Consider the following 24595-nt stretch of genomic DNA (forward strand, 5'->3'; position numbering starts at 1 on the left):
AGTCCGAAATACATCTATGAGTGAAGGGGGCGGAAGGCAGAGAGAGGAAGCAGCAGCAGTGGTTCAGGATAGAGATGATGGGGGACCTCCACTGTGCTTGTGGTGGTAGAGACAGAGTAGGCAGGTTCCAATGCATTTTTTTAAAGATCTTATTTATTTATTTGAGAAAGAGACAGAGAGAGACAGAGGGAGACAGAGGGAGACAGAGAGAGAGAGAGAGAATGAGTGGGGGCAGGGTAGAGGGAGAGGGAGAAGCAGGCTCCCACTGAGCAGGGAACCCAACGTGGGGCTCGATCCCAGGACCCTGAGATCATGACCTGAGCTGAGGGCAGATACTTAACCAATAAGCCACCCAGGAACCCTTCAAATATACTTTTTATACCTTTTTTTATTGTGGTAAAAAACATACCTCCATACTGTTTTCCATAGTGGCTACATCATTTTACATTCCCACCAACAGAACACAAGAGTTCTGACTTCACATCTTTGCCAACACTTGTTATTTCCTGTTTATTTTTTTTAAAGTGGCCATCTCTTTTTTTTTTAAGATTTTTATTTATTTATTCATGAGAGACATGCAGAGAGAGGCAGAGACACAGGTAGAGGAAGAAAACAGGTTTCTGGCAAAGAGCCCAATGTGGGACTCAATCCTGGGACACCAGGATCACGCCCTGAGCTGAAGGCAGATGCTCAACCACTGAGCCACCCAGGTGTCCTGATAGTGGCCATCTTAACAGGTGTAAGGTGATATGTATCTCATTGTGGTTTTGATTTGCATTTCCCTGATGATTAGTGATGTTGAGCATCTTCTCAGGTGCTTGTCGGCCATCTGTTTATCTTCTCTGGAGAATGTCTACTCAAGTCCTTTGTCCATTTTCAAATCAAATTGTTTTTGTTGTTGTTGTTAGCTTGTAGGAGTTCTTTACATATTCTAAATAGTAACTCCTTATCAGATATATGGTTTGAAAATATTTTATCCTATTCCATAGGTTGTCTTTTCACTCTGTTGATTATTTCCTTTGCTGTGCAGAAGTCTAAAGTTGATATAATCCCACTTGTGTAATTTTCATTTTTGTTATCTGTGTTGTCATACCCAGGAAATCCCTGCCAAATTCAGTGCTATGAAGCTTTTCCTAGTTGTTTTATACTTTCAGGTCTTATGTTTTAGGTTTTTAATTTATTTTGAGTTAACTTTTTTTTTTAAGATTTTATTTATTCATGAGACACACACACACACACACAGAGAGAGAGAGAGAGAGGGGCAGAGACACAGGCAGAGGGAGAAGCAGGATCCATGCAGGGAGTCTGACGTGGGACTCGATCCCAGGTCTCCAGGATCACGCCCTGGGCTGAAGGCGATGCTAAACCGCTGAGCCACTTGGGCTGCCCTTGAGTTAACTTTTATATATGGTGTATGACAAGGGTTTAACTTCATTCTTTGGCATCCAGTTTTCCAGCACCATTTGTTGAAGAGACTATCCTTTTCCCTAATATGTAGTCTTGATACTCCTGTCAAAGATCATTTGACCTATATGTCAGGGCTTATTTCTTGTATATTCTATTCCATTAACCTGTGTGTCTCTGTTTTTATGCTAGTACTTTGCCATTTTGATGACTATACCATTGTGATGTTTTAAAATTAGGAAGTGTGTGGCCTTTGGCTTTGTTTTGATTCCACAAAATTGCTTCAGTTTTTTGGGGGGTCCTTTGAGATTCCACATGAATTTAGGAATATTTTTTTCTATTTTTGTAAAAAATACCATCAGAATTTTGATAGGGATTAGGGATCCCTGGGTGGCGCAGCGGTTTGGCGCCTGCCTTTGGCCCAGGGCGCGATCCTGGAGACCCGGGATCGAATCCCACATCGGGCTCCCGGTGCATGGAGCCTGCTTCTCCCTCTGCCTGTGTCTCTCCCTCTCCCTCTCTCTCTCTGTGACTATCATGAATAAATAAAAAAATTTAAAAAAAAAAAAGAATTTTGATAGGGATTATATTGAATCTATAGATTGCTTTGGGTAGTATGGACATTTTAACAATATTAATTCTTCCAATCCATGAACATGGGATGTCTTTCCATTTATTTTTTTCTCTAATTTCTTTCAGCAATGTTTTTCAGTTTTCAGTATAAAGTCTTTCACCTCCTGAGTTAAATTTATTCCTAAGTATTTCTCTTTTTTTTTAAGATTTTAATTCATTTATTCATGAGAGACAGAAAGAGAGAAAGAGAGAGAGAGAAAGGCAGAGACATAGGCAGAGGGAGAAGCAGGCTCCATACAGGGATCCCCACATGGGACTTGATCCCAGGTCTCCAGGATCACACCCTTGGATGAAGGTGGCGCTAAACTGCTGAGCCATGGGGGCTGCCCTATTCCTAAGTATTTCATTCTTTTTGATGCTATTATAAATGGGGTTTGTTTTCTTAATTTCCCTCTCGAATTATTCATTATAGTATATAGATATGCAACTGATTTTTGAGTCCTGATTTTGCAACCTACAACCCTGCTAAATATGTTTATTAGTTTTTTTGTTTGTTTTTTTATTAGTTCTAACAGGGTTTTTGGTATAATGTTTAGGGTTTTCTACATATAATATCATGTCACTTGTGAACAGACATAATTTTACTTCTTCTTTGCAATCTGGAGGACTTCTATTTTATTTTTTTTGCCTAATTACTCTGGTTAGGACTTCCAGTACTATGTTGAATAGAAGTGACAAGAGAGGGTATCCTTACCTTGTTCTTGATCTTGGAAGGAATTATTTCAGTTTTCATCATTGAGTATGATATTAGCTGTAAGTTTTTCATACACATAAAAATTATGAAATTATGTGAAGTAATTTCCTTCTTTTCCCAGCTTGTTGAGTGCTTTCTTTTTTAATCATGAAAGAATATTAAACTTTGTCAAATGTCTTTTCTGCATCTATAGAGATGATCATGTGGTTTTTGTTCTTCATTCTGTTAATGTGGTGTATATTACAATGACTAATTGAGGAGGGAAATGGGGAAACTCAAGAGTTGGGATTTAGAGATTTTAGACTAGAGATTCCTTGAAGATTCTCATGCAGGGATGTTTGGTGGGCAGCTGCACCTACAGATTCAGAGGTTAGAGATACCTGAGCTAGAGAGGGGAAGAAGGCACAGGGTACATTTAGAGAAAAGAAAAGAAGGTATGGTAGCTGGAGCATGGTGTTTGCCAAGAGGCAAGATGAAAAATAAACCCAGAATGCCTTCCTAGAGCTAAGCTAGATCATGGTACAAAGCTCCAAAACTTGGATTTTATTCTATGTAAGCTGATTACAGAAAGCTTTCTTTTTTCCTTTTGAGTGACAGAGTTGTTAATTCATGGCTTTATTTCTAATTTAAAAAGTAACATGTGTCCATTGTGAAAACACTGAAAATAAGGAACAGTATAAAGAATAAAATTCCACAAATCTATAATTCCACCATCCACCTATAATTACCACTAACACTACAGCTTATTTCCTTCTAAGGATTTTTTTTCTTACGTTTCATACCCATATTTTGTATATATTATAAAATTTAAATTAGTATTTATAATAATTCTATATCCTATTTTTTCACTTAATATTTTACCGTAAACATTTGGCTATGTGATTAAAAATTCTCTATAAACATAATTTTAATTACAATGTAATATTATATTGGATAGATATAAAATAATTTGACATTCAATTATTGTGGACATTTAGGGTTTTATAATTTTCTATAATGAGGTGCCTGGGTGGCTCAGTCAGTTAAGCATCTGACTCCTGATTTCAGTTCAGGTCATCATCTCAGGGTCATGAGTCTAACCCCTGCATCGGGTTCCACCCTGAGCATGAAGCCTGTTTAAGATTCTCTCTCCCTCTGCCTCTCCCTCCCCACTCACACACACTCTCTCTCAAATAAATATATAAATACATGATTTTTTCTATAATATATAGATCTATTATAAATATTCCTCTTTACCATATTTCCAAAATGAGAATTTGGGGGTCAAAGGGCATGAACATTTAATGATTTTTTATACTACTGGCAGATTAATTTTAGAAAGGCTAGACTAATTTATATCCCTACTGTATGAGACTGCTTATCCACTGCATCTTTACTATTATTAAGCATTATAGCTTTAAAAATATTTTAAAATTTTATAGATGAACAATAATTTATCTGACACTGAAATTTTCATACTGTTTTCATGAAACTGTGAGGCAGAAACCAGAGTCTCACAAAACTCCATTCTAGTAAATTCAAACCATGTCACTGAAGTATTCCATTTTGAGGTTAAGCTCACAAAATATGAACAAATTTCTAATAAGACGAATCCAAAGCAGCAGAAAAGACCTTATTTCTGGCAGCCTAAACTGGGTATCAAAGCTATCAGGGGCAGTTCAACAAAGTCATACTAAGCATCAAGCCACCCAACATCCTACAGAGATCCCTAAGAACTCATCCCTAAGGACTCACCCTACCTTGTTAGCTTTCTATATAGAGTAGAGAGGAAAAGATTAATGTGGGGAATTAATCAAGTTACAGTCTCTCTTCTCTCCCTACCATTGATGAAGAGCTGAACTATAACCCAAAGCCATTTTTTCAATTCAAAAGTCACCTGGAAACCCAAAAGTCTCCACCCCAAGATTGCTAGAACTCATACAGCAATTCGGTAGCGTGGCAGGATACAAAATCAATGCCCAGAAGTCAGTGGCATTTCTATACACTAACAATGAGACTGAAGAAAGAGAAATTAAGGAGTCAATCCCATTTACAATTGCACCCAAAAGCATAAGATACCTAGGAATAAACCTCACCAAAGATGTAAAGGATCTATACCCTCAAAACTATAGAACACTTCTGAAAGAAATTGAGGAAGACACAAAGAGATGGAAAAATATTCCATGCTCATGGATTGGCAGAATTAATATTGTGAAAATGTCAATGTTACCCAGGGCAATATACACGTTTAATGCAATCCCTATCAAAATACCATGGACTTTCTTCAGAGAGTTAGAACAAATTATTTTAAGATTTGTGTGGAATCAGAAAAGACCCCGAATAGCCAGGGGAATTTTAAAAAAGAAAACCATATCTGGGGGCATCACAATGCCAGATTTCAGGTTGTACTACAAAGCTGTGGTCATCAAGACAGTGTGGTACTGGCACAAAAACAGACACATAGATCAGTGGAACAGAATAGAGAATCCAGAAGTGGACCCTGAACTTTATGGGCAACTAATATTCGATAAAGGAGGAAAGACTATCCATTGGAAGAAAGACAGTCTCTTCAATAAATGGTGCTGGGAAAATTGGACATCCACATGCAGAAGAATGAAACTAGACCACTCTCTTTCACCATACACAAAGATAAACTCAAAATGGATGAAAGATCTAAATGTGAGACAAGATTCCATCAAAATCCTAGAGAAGAACACAGGCAACACCCTTTTTGAACTCGGCCATAGTAACTTCTTGCAAGATACATCCACAAAGGCAAAAGAAACAAAAGCAAAAATGAACTATTGGGACTTCATCAAGATAAGAAGCTTTTGCACAGCAAAGGATACAGTCAACAAAACTCAAAGACAACCTACAGAATGGGAGAAGATATTTGCAAATGACATATCAGATAAAGGGCTAGTTTCCAAGATCTATAAAGAACTTATTAAACTCAACACCAAAGAAACAAACAATCCAATCATGAAATGGGCAAAAGACATGAACAGAAATCTCACAGAGGAAGACATAGACATGGCCAACATGCATATGAGAAAATGCTCTGCATCACTTGCCATCAGGGAAATACAAATCAAAACTACAATGAGATACCACCTCACACCAGGGAGAATGGGGAAAATTAACAAGGCAGGAAACAACAAATGCTGGAGAGGATGCGGAGAAAAGGGAACCCTCTTACACTGTTGGTGGGAATGTGAACTGGTGCAGCCACTCTGGAAAACTGTGTGGAGGTTCCTCAAACAGTTAAAAATAGACCTGCCCTACGACCCAGCAATTGCACTGTTGGGGATTTACCCCAAAGATACAAATGCAATGAAACGCCGGGACACCTGCACCCCGATGTTTCTAGCAGCAATGGCCACGATAGCCAAACTGTGGAAGGAGCCTCGGTGTCCAACGAAAGATGAATGGATAAAGAAGATGTGGTTTATGTATACAATGGAATATTACTCAGCTATTAGAAATGACAAATACCCACCATTTGCTTCAACGTGGATGGAACTGGAGGGTATTATGCTGAGTGAAGTAAGTCAGTCGGAGAAGGACAAACATTATATGTTCTCATTCATTTGGGGAATATAAATAATAGTGAAAGGGAAAATAAGGGAAGGGAGAAGAAATGTGTGGGAAATATCAGAAAGGGAGACAGAACGTAAAGACTGCTAACTCTGGGAAACGAACTAGGGGTGGTAGAAGGGGAGGAGGGCGGGGGGTGGGAGTGAATGGGTGACGGGCACTGGGTGTTATTCTGTATGTTAGTAAATTGAACACCAATAAAAAAAAATAAAATAAAATAAAAAAATAAATAAAAAAAAAAAGAAAAGAAAAATTGAACTGCAACTTGCCAAGGTCATAGAGTGACATTTTCATAAATTAATGCTATCAGAGGCTGCTGGAATTTTCACAATTGTCTTATTTGAAACCAGCAGAAGTTCCAATAGAGGTCATACTGATTATGCTGGGAGCAAATCTGAAGACTTCCAATGCATGTAAGAATTTTCTTTGAATACAGAATAATAAAGCTTAGATAGAATTTTAATATAAAGATCAGATTTTTTTTTTTTGCTAAAAAGAAACATACCTATGTTTGTATGTTTAATGCCTCTTCAGTTACTCTAAAATATGTTTCTCTTTTTGTGTAAAAAAAAACAAACAAACAAAAAAAAAAACAAAAGTCACCTGGAAGCAAAATTACTCAATCTCCAGTATCATACAAAATAACTGCTTAGGTACAAGTGTTTAGAGTTAAACATAGTGGCCAATGGAGGGTGGGGAAAGACACTGGGAAGAGTCAAAGGGTAGTCCCCTTCCTTCTGATGATGAATCCTAATCTAGATACAATGAGAATTGGGATCAAATAAAATCTATATTTTCATGCAGGCTGAGCCCTATCAGGGTTGGTTTGCCCTGAGATGATGCAGGTGTGGCCACCACAGTGCTGTAACAGAGGCAACAGACAAAAACTACCTCTGCATGCACAGAGGTTTCAAATGGGAGGCATTGCATGCTTGTGTCCCTTCATGATCTCATCTCAGAGAAGGCTCTGGACTGTGGTCCTACAAGTTTGAAAATTTGATGTTAATGTGCTCAAAGAGGCTTTGCCTTGAGAGCGCACATTTGTTAAACAAGAAGAGTTGCACAGACCAGAAGGCCAGTTTATTTTGCACATTGTCTATTTGCATGTAGACTTACATGAGAAACCATATAATAATCAGAAGGTTTGACAAGAAGCACAGGACCTGAACAAGGGAAGGCAGGGAGATAACCTGAGAGGTCTTCTCCACCAGAGTTACTGAAAGCCTTCGTGCAACTGCCTAAGGTGGCCTTCATCTCTTCTATTTCTCCTCCTCCTTCAGAGCTCAGCTCAAATATCCTCTCCCCAAGGAAGCTTCCCCAACTCCCCAGATAGGTTCCTCACTTACACATTTTTATCCACCCTGCATTTTCCTTTAAGTGCTATGGCAATTTTAATTAAAAGATTGTATATGCTCTGTTGTTTCTAATATTTCAGGTCCCTGGTAATAGGAGCCATGTCTGCCTTACTCACCACCTTACTCCCGATCTCTGGTGTACCTAGTATAAAGCAGGTGTCCCAATATTTGTGGAAAGGAGGGAAAACGGGAAGGATAAGAGAACATGAAGACTGCAGGTCTACTGTGGGAACAGCCTTCAAATAGGACTTCAAGTCCCTTAGCCAAGACTCTATCTCCCTTTGACAGTGTCAGAAATGAGCACTGCCCAAATCTGCCCTCCTCTCCCTCATTTTCTGTTTCTATGGCTGGCCAACCATCTTCTTTAACACTCAATTTGGATATGCAATAACTTTGGTCAGGTTACATTGGAATCAGACTGAGGTACCACTCTGTCTGCTGAAGCAGCTTTGCACACCCCTGGCCTAACCTATTTTATGGTCATGTATAATTACATTTCAGAGAATAGCCTTACTTCCAAGTTCTTGGGGTTACCAAACTGTCAAGCCCCTGTAATCACCACAATGCTACCCAGGGAAAAGGGAAGAGATGCTCCAGGATGCACTGCAGCCATAGAAGAAATAAGACAACAATGTGTGCATGTGGCTGAAGCCTGTTCATACTTCATATACACAGAAGCTGGAGATGACATTCTTACATGCTTTGGCTATTTTCTCAAATATGATATTAATTTTGATAATTAAGAACAGAACAAGCAGTGGCCTGGGAGTCTGGGTGAGATCTCTATTGTTGTGATCCTAGCTCTGACACTAACTTGGCTGTCAGCAGTCTTATTTCATGCTGGCTTTTGCTAAATAAAGGAGTTCGGCTAGAAGACCCAACAGCACCTTCCACCTTTGACATTACATTATCGAGGCTCATCTAAGAACTTGTCCTCAACTTCATAAGCACCCCAAAGATCAATCCAGCTGCTAGCAATGACCAACACATACTTGGGAGTCTGGGATAAGCATCTCCAAAGAATTATGGTGATATCTTAGGATTTCCATGATTGCAAATGAAATCATTCAAGAGACAAGCAGATGTCTCTGGAACCTGACACAGCTAACACACAGACCTTCTCGACACTTGTTAAAGCACAGGATGGATGACTGAGATGTCTGAAAATCTGGCTACCACCCCGCTCCACGGCACCCTCTTCTTTTGATTTTCCCCAGCAGCAGGGTGCTTGTGGAAATTATTTTCTGTATGTAAAACAGTCAATCGTGATAAAACATTTCCATAAGCATATAACTTTTACAATCTTTGCAGAAAGCACTTCCATTCTCTATTTTCCATACTGGGAGTTCAACTGTCTTCACCTCAGCCTCGCAATGCACAGATCCTGTCACCAGTGTTAAATTACTCTCTCAAACAGGCATTTGACTGTAGTACAAGCAAATTCATTATTAATTGGTTTATAACTCAAAAATCACCTCAGTTTTAATTAGCTGGTATGTTAAATTCAAAGTCATGCTTAGGTTTACACATTCTACAAACAAACCCTCCTCAGAAAATGTGCATCTCTGAGGAGAACTTTACCTATCTGAAGGGAAATTACCAAAAAGAATAAAGACAGCCCAGTAAGGGGTCTATGCTCCAGAGACACATATTGTTTCTCCTGAAGCAACTTGAACAGACTATGCACTAAAGTGAGAATTCCAAAAGATTTCTTCCATTTAGTTCAAATAGGATGTTTACAAAAGAAAGAAAAAAACCCTAACAACCCTGAGACTGTATCTGAATGTGGGACTAGGAACATTGTACTACTTGCCTCGAGTAGTAAGACTCCACCCCCAGGGCCTCTCTCACACTGGCGATGTGCTGCTCCAGGGCCGAGCTGGTGGATGTTGGAAGAGCCGCGCTGCTGCCAGCCTGGAAGTCACTGGAGTTTTCCACTGTGCTATCACCCAGGTAATGTTCATGAAACTTCAGAATTCCTGAAACAAGAAAGGCACAGCCAGTATTATGCAACATCGAGGTTGTGGGAGGGAGAGCTGAAGGCAAGAGGATAGCCCTCTTTGGCATCCAAACCATGTGAAGAAATCCTGAAATCTGATGTCTCAAGAGAGTTTTCCGGAGTTTGGTCAGTACCCATTTCCACAGCTTTTGTGATCAGGTCTGGTGCTTTAAACTAGGAATTCAAGATAAGGCTCCTGATTCTGACAATATATTTAGAAGTTCATGGAATGATGACTACTTCATATGTATTTCCAAACAGATGCTTCTCAGAAGCACCAACTAGGGAAAGTTTTCTTTCCCGAATAGTGCATGAGCGTGCCAAGGTATATTCTCCCCAGAAACTGAAATCCTGAACAAAAATATAACTAGCCAAGCAGAAACTGTGTTACTCAAAGACCTTTCATTTCTCAAAAGCAAGTCAAAACAAATACACTGTAGTACAAAGGCCAGATAAAAATATTTTAAGCCATTTTTAAATAAGACTAACTGGTCAACCATCATTAATGGATTAAAGGAGCAAAAAATTATGGCTGCATGAAACTGAAGCAATCCATAGCAGTTTTCTGGCAATAAACATAGGACATATTCTCAAATGGTAATGAGGTGTGTCAGCCCTGGAAAACGCTGGTCCTCTCTGATTGGATTAGAGCCCCAGTGAAAGCTTCAGAGTCTCATTAAGAGCAAAGAGGACGAAAAAGAGAAACAATGGGAGCCTCATTATACATGGCTCATTATGACAGGATTTGGACATACCACCTGTCAAATCATGTCCCCCAAACATAACAATGACAGAGAGAAAGAGCTTGATACCTCCATCATCAGCCATGTCCTTCTAGGTATCAGTGCCCCTCTGGGGGACTGGCATACACAGGGCTTCATTCCATTGTAGCTGACACTCACACCAAGTCACCATGAATATCACAACTCAAACCTTCAGCATAAAAAGGTCAGAGGTAAGACTGTTCTTTATGGGAAACCCATAAAAAACATGGAATTAAGAGGAAAAGATTATAAAAAATAATGCCGAGGCATAGAATGTAGAGGCACAAGTGCTCATAACCCAAGAGGCATCTGAGAATTGTCACCCAGCCATCATTTTTTTTTAAATCAAAGGAACAGAAACACAATCAAGAAAATCTTGTCAAAAAAAAAAAAAAAAAAAAGAAAGAAAGAAAGAAAGAAAAGAAAAAAAAAAAAAAAGAAAATCTTGTCAATTCTCCTGGCAGTTGAACTTTCTGAAATTGGCTTACAGATATTCAAGAAGCCCATTCTTCAAGATTCCCAATTATAAGATCCCCTTCCCCAGTCAATAAACTCTAATTGGATCTGGTGTGTCTCCAACACGGTAAAGCCATCAGCATTTTATTATGCAAAAAATATGGCCCTAACAGCTAATTAGTGGTTCTGTATTTAGTGAAACAGTTACAGCCTGAACATTTAATGCTGATTTAATCAAAGGGGATTTTTACTTTGGAAATAGATTTACACAGAACTGGTTAAAATGGGTTCTGCTAAACTCAGAAATTTCAAGCATAAGACTTCATTTATATACTGTGGATACAAGCTGCCATTATCATTTTAGTCTAACTTTACCATGACAAAGGGTCACAATTATTAAATCATATCTAGAAAGAACTCGTTAGGACTTACAGTCATCACTTTATTAGCTAATGAACAACAGCTGCCTAAAAAACAGTGCTGCTGGTGAAATTCATCCTCCTGCTCTTCATGCTCCTTGATAAATGCTTCCACATTCACTAGTGAGGAGCGGTGATTTCTTGGGGGAATGAGAAAGCTCGGCTGTCTTCTTAATTGAATGCCCCACCATGGAACCACCGTGGCTGAGGTTTTGCTGAAAGTCGACATCAGCTCCTTCGTCTGATCTATGGTAATACACCTCTTCTACCTCTATTCATTAGACTTTCACAGTCTAGTGTCTTAATTGCCCAGTTCCCATAGAAAGAGATCTTACCTGCCCCAGGAGCAAGCAGCCAGCTATACAGGTAGCCTGCAGCCAGGGAATAGTAAAGCACTAGTCCCCTCTGGCCATTAACCACCTCTAAGATCTGATCAATAGTGACTGGGGAGTAGGGGTCGGAGTCCTGTTGTCCTGTTTGTCGTTCTACCAGTAGATCAGCAAATGCCCTCGTCCGTCCTCTTTCTGCCACAGCCAGGGCTTCATCATGATGGCCTAGGACACAAAAGCCATAGAGTGAGGAGTCCCTGGGGAGTGTGTTTATCCACAGAGGACCATCAGGTACAGAGATCCTAGGCAGAAACCTCACTGTCTCTGCCCTCCTATGTGGGGCACAGTCTGTTTCAAATCCAACCCCCTGCCTCAGATGATGAGTATAGTGCCACTCTTATAAAACCCCACATTTTCAGATTCCCACACCACTCTAACCCACTGGGCTTTCCCCCGTCAACAGCCATACCCCTAGAAAGCCAACTTTGTTCAGAGGATGGTCCTCAGGCCTGCCCATTCTCCGATCCACATGCTAAGTTACTCCCTGGCCTCCTATCATCATTCACTCGAGCTACTTGAACCTAATGCTTTGCACGCTGGTTACCCTCTCACTTCCCTGCTCAATTTTTATTTTAACTTGGCCTTAGCAGATAAGCATACAGGCCTGGCTCCTGACCATCTTTCTATCTCTCTGCGATGCAGCCCCTCTATGCATCACACTATCCAGCCCCACCAGCACACTCTTCATCTCCAAGTGATACCTCCCGTGCCTTTACACCTGCCAGTCCCTCTGCTGAGTGTATCCTGTCCCCCTTCATTGACCTCGGCTCTAAAGGAGGATCATTATAGTCGTTCTACCTATCTCAAAGGGCTACTGTAAAGATTGACCGAGGTGCTGTACGTGATGATGACTGGATGGGTTATTCAAAGTATTACATATCTAATGGTGATATTATTGTTAGAGCTGAGACCTCATTCCATTCTAGGCTCCCAAACACTTGCTTCTCTTCTCTTCTAGTCCACACAGGCAAACGGTTTAAACCTCTGAAGTCTCTAGTTCTTTGAAATTACTCCTTTCAAAGCTTTTCCTCGGTCTTTCAATCCAATTCCTGATCCCACTTTCCCTAAAAGACTAGTCTGTTATCTAGCTTAAAAGCTAAATGCATATACATGAGGGCACCAAATATATAAAGCAACATATTTTCAAGTGAAGATTATTTAGAGTGTTTAGAAGGAATACAATGAAGTAGGTCTGCTTGCATCATAAATATAGACATGGAAGATTTGCTCAAACTAGGGTCCAAAGAGACAGCAAATAGAGGCAGGAGCCCAGATCCTGCCACTCCAACAGCACTTCAAGGATCCCTAGCTTCCTACAGTTCCAGGATCAGTAGAAAGTGGGGATTTACTTGTGTGTATGCAAATGTCTTCTTTACCCTATTAAGTTATTAACTGGAACAGCAGGGATGATTTCTGTGCACATTGGAAAATTGGGCCCAAAGTGTTAGGCAGACTTAACACTGTTATTATAATAGATAATAAATTGTAATCTCAGGCAATGAGCAAATGTAATAGATACATTTTTCAAGGGGAAGTCTGAGCATTCATCTACACACAGCAAAGGACAGGTTATTAACAAGGCTTCAACATCCAACTTCAAAGACATTGTTAGTTCTGGTGAATGCCTCTTCCATCCAAGTTCTGGGTTGGTGGAAATGGTCTGCAGAGCTGGACAGGCCTGAGAAGAGGCAGAGGACAGGGCAGCTGGACGAGGTTGACTGACAGTTGAGGCCCTGATGAGGGAATAAGTGCTGCCCCAGTGCAATGCAGCACCCAGGCCTGGGAGAATTATCACTGACTAGGTCACAGCCCAGAAGGCAGATCCATCTTCTCAGGTACTTTCCCCAGGTATTAATAGTGAGAGGGAACCTGAGGGGGAACACTGGGCTCAATCATCTCTAGCCCTAAGTCACTCTCTCTGGCTCCTGGGTCTGCCTGCCAAAACGCTTTGTTTTCCCAGCAGCACTGAGTTTATTTTACTCTAGCACCAGTCACACTGTACTGGACTCACTGACTTCTGTCCTTCAATAGTATAAATGCTTCCTGAGGTCAGGAACCAGGCCTTGGTTTAATTGACTTGACTTTAATTCCCAGAGCTGACACACAGCACACCTAGTAGGTGCTCTACAAATATTTGTTGAATAAACAAACAAATGTTCAATGACTGGATTGCAGTTGTGACTTCACAGTCAGTTATAACAATAAATCCTATTTCATCACAGCAATCACTGAACAACTTAAGAAAGAAGTAGGAACCCCAGCTGCTCTCACCCAAGCTGACGAGCACCCGCTGCAAGGCCTGGTAGGATGAAGTCTGCAGGTCAAAGAGGGAGAGTTTGTAGTCTGTGCTCAGCTGCGCCTCATGTCGGATTGTTTCAAACAAGGCCGATGCCCTGTAGAGCTGCAAGTAGGGGACAAAGAGTATTACTCATTCCCCGGAAACCTCTGTCTGGCTTGGCTATTCACTGACTAGAGACAACTTCTATACAAATCTTGGTGCCCAATCTACAAACAATTTTTTAAGAGGTTTGAAAAGATGGAATCTTTATTTCCAGGCAGGTCCTTGCAAACCTGAGAAGGCATCAATCAGATCACATCCAATAGATTAACAGTTTATGTGTTCAATTAGATAAGGGGATCTAAAAGACAAAGATTATGGACTTACAGTCTGAAAGTTACAAGAAAAAAAATCAGCTGTTAATCCAATCAAGTGCTGATTTTTTATTATAACAAACAAAAAGACTCTCCTCTTGTCATCAAGCAGCCCTCATTTACCTCCCCAGGCCTCACGGAGCCCGAGGTCTGGACTGAGTGCGGGCACAGAGCAGGTGGGCTGGACACGGACTAGGCTGGGGGGAAATGAGATGATGTCAACCACACTTTCAGGAGGAGGACAGCTTTCTGCAGGCAGTTCAGCTGAATCAACCACTGCCCTCCACACCAGTGACCAGGGTCAGATCTTCCTTGGACAAGATCCCCTGGAGTCACACCTGCTCCCAGAGATACCCAAAGGACCAGATTCTCACATTCCTACAAAGACCTTGTCCTGTTGCTCCAAGCGATTTCTCCACAAGACTTTTGTCTAATATTTATATGCTGGAAATAGTACTGAATTCAAATTGATGCAAATTTAAAAAGCAGGATTCCAAGACTAAGAGACTTAGACTTAGTATCCCCAACTCCAGCACAAATTCATTCTGTGACTTTGGGCAGGATCTGTAGCCTCAGTTTCTTCTTTTTTACAAAGGGGATGGTTATCATTCTACCTCATGGGGTTATTCAAGGAATAAATGCAGTTAGTGACAGCACTTGAAAATTGCAAATCACTATAGTAATATAAACTTTAATTTTTAAAACAAGGAAATAAAGAATTCTTTAAACTGCCTTATTTTGGATGACGCCATCTCACAACTCCTTCAGCTTGAGAGAGGAACCACAACTCTAGTATCTTTCCAGTCTCCAGAGCCAGTAAAAGAGTGGGCTTCTCTTTAGCTATTTGTGCATATGCTGAAACATGAACTGTATGTGTGTGTTTGGGGGGAGGGGAGGTTTGTGTGAGAAAGAAGTATCTACTGATACTTCTAGAAACCTATAAAGACATTAAATCCAATAATTATGAATTCTTGAATAACCTCTGTCATATAATGTATGTAATTTCATTTTAAGGTTTAATGAGGAATGGTAGCACATAACACAAGAATTCCAAAGAAATTATTGAGAAATCTATCATACAAGTGAGCAAGAATCTTCACTATGGATCAACGCTTCTGGACTGGAGATCCTGTATGTCAACCCAAGTGTAGAAGTTAGCACCTTCTCTCAAATGTCATCACTACTAGGACAGTAATCCCAATGTCTTCCATGCTTCTGGAAACAAAATCCACTTGAGACAGGGATTCTTCTGCTCACCTGATGTTGAGACTCCTCCAGGTTCCCACTAGCCCAAAGGGAGAGGCCAAGACCATGGCGAATTTTGGCTTCATCTTCTCTTCGGCCCAGTTGTTCAGCTAACCTTAAACCTGAAAACAGAGAACTTCTAAGGAGACACAGAAGACAGACAATTCCACCCTGCTAAGGAGTCCTGGAGGGTAATTCTGCCTCAGGTGTATATAAAATATATTAATAACAGAAATAAATAAAATGCAGGACAAAAGTAGAATCAGTCAAGGCAGAGTAAGTATTCTCTTCAAATTCTGTGTTAGGAGCGACCTTTCCAGGACACTCCAAGATGCCCCAGCAAGAGCTCAGGTGATGGCTACTAGCAGGAGACAGGTTTGCAGGGCAGGTAGAAACAGTGAAATGAATGGAACCTAACCTGGCTGCCCTCCTAGATGTGAAACCCCTAGCTTTATGCAAATGAAAACTCCTGGCCTATAAATTTACCTAACCTAATTCTCTGGTGGACAAAAGCTTTTTCTGACAGTTCCAGAGTCAAGTACAGAAGCCAAGCTAATACTTTTTCCCATCTTACATACATAGCATCCAATCAGTGTTTATGGGAGACACATCTGATGTTCTCCCGAAAGCAGAATGCTCACACCGTCTGACCCTGCCTTCTGTTACTGATGCCACTGATGCATTTCATGTCCAATCTGTTTTTCCTTTAAGGCTGAGACTTTGATATGCCTCAGCAGGGTTACAGAACAAGTACTATTATGATTTGAAAGCCTTAAATGAGACTATCTTCATTCTGATGGCCTTCGGATAGACACCTGCAGCTTGGGTCACTTTCCTACAGCAAGCTTCTGGCTTCCAGGACACCAGCAACCTCCAGGGCTTTGTGAGAGCCAAATCTGAGGGCAACCATTTATTGTACTTGCCACTAAGCAGTTCTCAGCATCACTTTATCCTCATAAAGTACACAGTAGTTAGATTGTACAGAAAAGAGCATGAAGCTCCCACACTACATCTGCACACACAAAGGAAGGACTTCCTTTTTAAAATCTAATTTAGAGTGGACAGGAGACTGCCTCTGAGCATGCTGGGTTCTTGCAATTTCTGACTTCTGAAAAGGAATTGAATCCGTTGAGAGGATAATAAAAGTGATATTCAGGTTCACGCTCATAAAATACTATGCATTTCAAAACACACTTAACTCAGAAAACTTAGAAAAAACCATTTCAAGTTTAAATCATGTCACTGGGTAATAAAAATAATACTTGCAAATTATTCATATTTTTAAATACCTCATAGAATAGGAACACAAATGGAAGAAGATGGTTCTTGGGTGACAACCAGGAGAATACTGGTTGTTTTAACCTTCAACATACTAACCATATTCATTCTTCAGTGTAGCTATCCCTGCTAGATTCTGGGTCTATGAGTTGGAAGTCAAAGTCATTGAGATAGCTGCCCTAGAGGGTAAGTTCTGTGTGAGCAGGGACTTTGTCCCCTGCTGGATCCCCAGCATGTAGGATACACTCCAGCCCATAGTCAGTGGTTCAGCAACAAAGAGCTAAAAGTCACTGGCAGACACAGTATCTGTCCTGCTTGTTCCTATCTGCTTCTGCCTCTTAGGAATCTAACCCACCCACCCAGCATTCCTGAAGCCTGGTTTGCCAGGAACTAGTTGCACATAACTCCAGATAGATCACTAAACTGGTACAGACTTTTTCTTCATTTGCAAAAAGAGAAAAAGCTGGATGAGACCAATGGCTTTTACCAGAGCTGTCTATACAAATCACCTGGAGAGCTGATACAAAAATCTCAGACCAGGCCCCATCTGTGAGGTTGTAGTGCACTGAGGAAGGGTGATGCTGACTCATAGCCCACTCTGAAAGCCAAGACAGAGAGAAGGCACCAAGGTGGTTTCTGACTGAACTGTTCCCTCAGTGCAAGAGGCTACAGACCCAACTCAGAGTACTAGGAAAAGGCCTTCCAGGTGTCTGCATCCATAACGGTTCATGAGAAGAAGCATCTAATCGGGCCCATGAGGCACACCAGGCTCTCTAGTGGAGCACCTCCATAGAACAGACACCATGGAGATGCCACAATAAGAATTTAGATCTCTGCAAGACTTAAAATTATAAGAAACAATAAAAATGAAATTGAGAGTTTTCCATAAATATAGAATTATGTTACAATGTCTCAGGCAAAGCAGCTGCTTTATGGAAACAATGTTTCAGGAAGTACAAAAGAACACAGCTGAAAGGTTGTCATATGCTGGGTCTGAATTTAATAGTTTTCACAAATTTGACTGAAAATCGCCCCCAGTCTGTTGGAATTTTACCACAGACAAGTTTCAGGAAACCAAAAGCCAACTCTCATATTTAATGCATTGAGGCAGAGCTCCCATGGAGTGAGAGCCAAATAAGGTCTGGGAGGTGGCTCCTAACCTCTCAGTAACCTCTCAGCCTGCAGGCCAGAGCAATCCCTGGTCTGTACAAAGGATGACAGCAAACCATCAGCTCCTGGCCCATTCTCCACTTTGCTTCCTGCTTCCCTCCCTCCTGACTTCCCAGCTGGGGCTCAGGAGTAACGGGGGATATATTACTGTTCCAGCCCTGTTCTGTGCTTAGAAACAACTCTACACAGGGACTTGTGTAGTTCCTGGGGTAGGAAAACTCAGGCTGGGCCCCACTTCACCAAGAAACGACCAGATGGACAGGACCAAGCTGCTGTACTCAGAGCCTCAGGTCATTTGGCTACAAACAGGAATAAAGATACACCTCTGAAGGTTACTGTGAGAATTAAATCTGATTAAATAAACTATATATGCAAAGACCCCTGGAAACTAGAAATGGGGGTTTTTGTTTGGAAATCAGTGACTATTTCCTTTTACTAGTGAGCCAAGAACATCATATCTGCCGTTCTTCCCTCCCAGGATGGGAGGATGCAATGTGCCCCTGTGAGGGGAAGCGCTTCCCAGAGTAGAAGTGTAAAGGGTTGGAGGATCAGCACGCTGCTGTGAGACTTGTGCTTCCTGAGGAAGGAAGCATCTAAGGACTGGTTAAGGTAGCTGCATAGGACCTGACAGCATAGGACACCCGCGGGGTGGAGGGGAAGGGAGGGGAGGGAAAAGAGGATGAAGGAGAGGCAGCAGTAGTCACATTAGGGTCTGCCTGGAACAAGACCGCCATAGCCCCAGCTCAAGCACTGGGGGCAGTTTGCGCGGGGAAGGAAGCCTGGTTGACAACTTAAGCCACCTTCAAACCGGATTAAATCTCAGCTGCAACATCAAAATGGACTTCTTTACAGTTTTGTTAAGAGTTTAGACATTTTCAGGAAGGACAATGGGGCTTGGAAAAGATGGGTGTTTTGCTCTGATTCGGGTCCTGAAATTTTATGTGACTAAATCTTGCTTGATCCCTCTCATGTGAGAATGTATTCTGTCTGAAGGGCGAGGGCACTGAATGGCATGGAGGTTATCAGCTCCCTGGGCAGCTGGCGGCCAGCGTTCCACAACCTGGGTAGCACATTTTGGAGGAGGGAATGCCCTTGCACTATTAAGAACACCCAATGAGGGATCCCTGGGTGGCTCAATGGTTTGGCGCCTGCCTTTGACCCGGGGCGTGATCCTGGGGACCCGGGATTGAGTCCCACATTAGGCTCCCTGCGTGGAGCCTGCTTCTCCCTCTGTGTCTCTGCCTTTCTCTCTCTGTGTCTTTCATGAATAAATAAATAAAATCTTTAACAACAACAACAAAAAGAACACCCAATGGGGGCACCATGGTTTTGGAGTTGAACTAATGATGTGGCCTCTGAGCTCCTCACTCCAAGCAGAAGTGGCCGCTCAAACTGTGCATACTTCCTTCTGAGTAGACTCTGAACTCGATCTCAGAGTATATGGAGAGACCACCCCAGACCTTTTCACTTACCTTCCTGTAAATACATGACCGCCTGGGAATAGTTCTGCAAGGCATGATGGGTCCTTCCGAGGCTACTATACGACACTGTCTTGGCCACCAAGTCATTCATCTGTGCAGCGATGCTCAAGTGCTGTTCCTGATAGACTACAGCCCTCTCAAAGGTGCCCAGGGATTCATATGTCAGGCCCAAGTTCCCGTAGGCTCGCCCCTGGCATGTGGGGTTGTTGGTTTCCTCTGCTATCTGCAGATCAAGCTGGTGGTACTGCAGGGCTGTATCATATTCCCCCATCTGCTGGTAAACACCACCTAGGCCACAGGCCGCATCACTTTCCAGGGCTCGGTCTTTCATCTCTCTAGCAATGTTCAGCTGGCGTTCAAGGCAGGAAATGGCTTGTTCGTAATTCCCTAATTGGCTGTGTAGACTTCCTAGCTCTCCATAGGCCTGGGCTTTATTAAAGGCCTCCCCGAGCTCATGGGCGACCACAAGCCTCTTTTCAAAGCACACAAGGGCTTGCTGCAAGCTCCCCATTGCCCTGTGGGGATGTAGACAGAAAAGCAATGATATTATTTTGTGCAGGTGCAGACATGCTAAAGCCCCTGAGAAAATGAAAAGCATTTGTCACTGTCACTTACTATAGAAGCTCTTAACTCCTCTTCTAGCTAAAATCTATCATGTGCCCTTAGAGTGAGATGCAGGGGAATTTCATAATCTGGAAAGCAATTCAAAAGTCATCCCTTAGTGACCTTCCCAAGAGCTTGAGATTCAATGGGATATACACCCCAGAGGAAACATAAAATATATTAATAGGCACAATGATAGCAAGTGAACTGTTTGGTACTTCGGGCCTCCCAATTTCCACTACCGCTTATACTATGTTTTTGAAATCACTTTACAATGGCTATAAATCTTTCACCCTGAGCTTCTCAGAGCACTCTGTGGGTGATGATTTAGTTTGACCCTTGCCCTTCCTCCACTCCAGGAGCCCTAATCCCCTGCTGATCTGGAAGGGCTGTAAATTCTGCAGACACAGACACCTTCTTGGGTTCCCCATATACAGAAGGAAAGCATCACCTTGGCCAACAGCGTGTCTTTTTGTGCTGCTAAGAGATGACATGATAAGACTGGGAAGAGCATGGATTTGGATGGCAGACCAAGTCAGTTGGGTGGGGCATATGAATCTCTTTCCCTGAGCCTCCATTTCTGGATGATAGTAAATCCTACATCCCGTAGCACATCATAATTAGTGTAGAGTAATAAAGAATTGCCATAAATGTTACGCAAGATATCTCTGCAAGGTGCCTAGCTTGATGATGATAGTATATATTAATTCACTCCTGCCATCTTCAGGTGGCTTTCCCTAAAAGCAACAAAATGGGAGTCCATATAATTGGTGGGCATAGGTGTTGCATTAATAAACACATTCATATAATGTGAGAGACATTCAGAAGACATCAGATGAACTAATGTATTTACCTTTCCCATTCCCATTATCCCTTTTATCCTGATCATTATGTTGTAGTCAAAAAACCATTTCATTTGGGGTCAGACAGCCCTGGGTTTGACTCTCAGCTGTCCTTAATTTTTTAATCTGTGTAATCTTGGACATTGACCTAACTCCTCTGGGCCTTAGTTTCTGCCTTCATAACATAAGGATAATTAATATCCCCACTAAATTCACAAAATCATTGGTGGAGCCAAATAAAATATGTATGAAAATGCTTTGTAGTTAACAACCTGCTGTGCAGATGTTAAGTTGTCATCACTGCCACAAATGCTCTTTGTGTATGTTATCAACCACATTTGTCCTCTGTCATTTTTACCTGTGTCCATTTCCTAGGCCCCGGTAAGCCTTGGCTTGGTCTTGCATGCGATTCAGACTCTGGGCAACAGATAAATACTGTTCATAATACTTGATAGCTTCCTCGTAGTCACCCAGAGCCTCGTAGCAATCCCCCAGATTGCCATAGGCCCGGCCCCTGTCGAGCACAGACTCATTTCCACTTAGCTGCTGTAGCATGGCCAACTGCTGCTCAAAGTAGCCAATGGCTTCTTCCATCACATTCATGTTCATCTTTGTGATTCCCATGTTGCCATAGACCTGGGCTTCCAGGCTAGGGTCCTTCAACTTTTGCCCCAGATCCAGCTGCTCTTCATAACACTTGAATGCCATTGTATATTTCCCAAGGGCCATGTAGACAGCAGCCAGATGCCCATGTGCTCTGCACTCCCCCGGCAAGTCACTCAGCTCCTGATATACCTCCAATTCCTGTGTGTGATAACCCAAGGCCTTGTCATATTTCTGGATCATCCGGTATGCTGTGCCCAGGGCTGCATATGCACTGGCTTCCAGTCTTCTGTCCTTTACATGGTGAGCTAAGCCCAGCTGCTGCTCATAGAATTTTATTGCACCATTTATATCTTTTTTACAGATGAATATATCACCCAGGTTCCCCAGGGCTCGAAATTTAGCCTGGGAATTATTCAGGGACTGGGCTAAGGACAATAGGTACTTTTGACACTCTTCAGCTTTGCTGAAATTCAACAGAGCCTTGAATGCTAGGCCCAAGTTGCAGTAAGCTTTCGCCTGGCTCAATTTGTCATGAAGGTCTTTGGCCAGTGCCAGATCCTGCTCATAGTATTTTACCGCCTCCTGGTAATTTCCAAGGCAGTAATGGGCATAGCCAAGATTATGGCAGACCTTCCCTTCTCCTTCCATGTCTTGGAGGTCAGGAGCAAGCCGGAGGTACTGTTCATAATATGGAGCAGCCTGGACATACTCCCCCCGAGAGCAGTGGAAGTTGCCCAGGTTGCTGAGGGCCCGGGCCTCACTCTGGATGTCACGAAGCTCCCGAGCAATGTTCAGGTGGTTCTGATAATGTTGCAGGGCCCGGTCATGGGCACCCAGGGCCTGGTAAGCCACAGCCAGATTGCCATGTGTGGATGCCTGTGAGGCGCGGTCATTCACTTCCATGGAGATCTGCAGCTCTTGCCGGTGGTACTTGACAGCCTGGTCGAACATGCCCAGAGCGTTGTAAGCATTGCCCATGTTCCCATAAGCACGGCCCTGGGCAGCATAGTCACTCAGCTCCTGGGCGATACACAGGTGGGTCTTGTGGAGTTTCAGAGCAGTATCATAATCACCTTTCATCTGGTGTATGATTCCTGAGAAAGAGAATAAAGGAACGAAAAAGATTAGAATAACTGATCAGCATTTTGGGGAAAAATGTAATTTGCAACTCAATTTATACTCAAATACAATCTAGATGAATTAGAGAATTTAAAATAACAGAAAGTAGAATTAAATATTTATCAGCTCTCCAGAGGGATGATAGCTTTCTAAGCTTTGCAGAACAGAAGAAAAAAAAAAAAACATACACAGATTTGGTTACAAAATTAAGAAGTTTTATACTCAAATATATATCTAAAATTAAAAGGCAAACCCAATACTGGAAAATATGTGACATCTATATGACAAAATCTAATAGCTGTTGTGTATAAAGATTTCAAAGATTTCACTGGGGCGGGGGCACCTGGGTGGCTCAGTGGTTGAGCATCTGCCTTCAGCTCAGGTCATGATCCCAGGGTCCTGAGGTCCAGTCCTGCATCGGGCTCCCCACAGGGAGCCTGCTTCTTCCTCTGCCTATATCTCTGCCTCTCTCTGTGTGTCTCTCATGAATAAATAAATAAAATCTTAAAAAAAAAATTTCACTCGGTCTGATTTTTAAAAAAATTAAAATCAAACCCCCAATTTACTGAAATAGGCAAAGAACAGTAAGCAGAAGCAGACAATTCACAGCCGAGAAATACAAAGAGTAATAACCACAGGGGAAAATGCTAATTTCTTTCAATAATCAAAGAAATGCAAAATAAAGCAACCCTGAAGTACCATTTTATTTCAACTAAACTAGCAAACAGAAATTTAAACAGTACCCTATACTGATGAGGTTGCCCTGAAATTGGTAAACACATGAACTGCTGGACATAAACGGGAACTGCCTGCAGAGAAGCAGAATGGCAAGAACCACAAACACAGTCCTGCTAGGACCTGGCAATCCTACTCCTGGGAATATATTCTAAGGAAATCATCTGACAAATGCAAAAGCTATTCGCATGCCAATCTTCACTGCAGAATTACAGATTAGTGGGAAATCAGAAACATCTTAAATGGCAAACACTGGGGACCTGTATCAGTCCATTTTGGTATATCAGCTCAATAGAGGATTATGCAGTCATTAAAAGATAACTATGAAGTCTATGTAGAAAAATGGGGGGGGGGAGGTTCTTACAATAATACGTGGAAAAAGCAGAAAAAACACCGCATGCTCCCTGTGACAACAACTAGGAAAAGAAATGTGTGCACATGGACAAGACCTCCGGGGGGATTATGCAAAAATAGAAACTGTCACCTTGTGAGGTGATAGGATTTGAGTGATTTTTTTTCTTCCAAAATTTCTTGTAATTCTGCTTTACAGCTTTCACAGTCAATAATAATAGCACTTTAGGGGCACCTGGGTGGCTCAGTTGATTAGGTGTCTGCCTTTGGCTTGGGTCATTATCCCGGGGTCCTGGGATCAAGCGCCATATCAGGCTCCTTGCTCAGTGGGAAGTCTGCTTCTCCTGCTCCCCTTGTTTGGGTGCTCTCTCTTTCTAATAGATAAATAAAATCTTTTAAAAAATAATAGCACTTTAAACAACCCTCATAAACTATGCTCTAGCTGCTAAGCTATTGTTTTTACAAGCAGTTCAAAATGAGATCTATCATTGATATAAAAAATAGAAAGTGGTTCCAGGGCAGCCCGAGTGGCTCGGCGGTTTAGCGCCGCCATAAGCCCAGGGCGTGATCCTGGAGACCTGGGATCGAGTCCCGCAACGGGCTCCCTGCTTTGGGCCTGCTTATCCGTCTGTCTCTGCCTCTCAATCTTTCTCTCTCTCTCTCTCTCTCTCTCTCTCTCATGAATAAATAAAACAAAATCTTAAAAAAGAATAAAAGAAAGTGGTTCCAAAGTAAGGATAGCATCAAAGTAACTTGGGAGGCACCTTTAAGGAGAGCCTGGTTCATCCTGGGCAAGGGGGTGGGGCGGGGGCGGGGGAGATGGA

General features: G+C 42.0%; 1 protein-coding gene across 1 annotated transcript in view; it reads right to left on the reverse strand.

The window, feature by feature from the left end:
• The window catches only part of TTC28 (tetratricopeptide repeat domain 28), a 628115-nt gene that overhangs the window by 98483 nt on the left and 505037 nt on the right, over positions 1-24595 (reverse strand). The window contains 6 exon segments of the mRNA XM_025474404.3: positions 9476-9641; positions 11636-11854; positions 13961-14090; positions 15599-15708; positions 19507-20030; positions 21319-22660. Coding sequence (XP_025330189.3) covers positions 9476-9641; positions 11636-11854; positions 13961-14090; positions 15599-15708; positions 19507-20030; positions 21319-22660 — 2491 coding nt within the window.

Source organism: Canis lupus, chromosome 26 (genome assembly GCF_003254725.2).
Source record: "Canis lupus dingo isolate Sandy chromosome 26, ASM325472v2, whole genome shotgun sequence".
NCBI classification, from domain to species: Eukaryota; Metazoa; Chordata; class Mammalia; order Carnivora; family Canidae; genus Canis; species Canis lupus.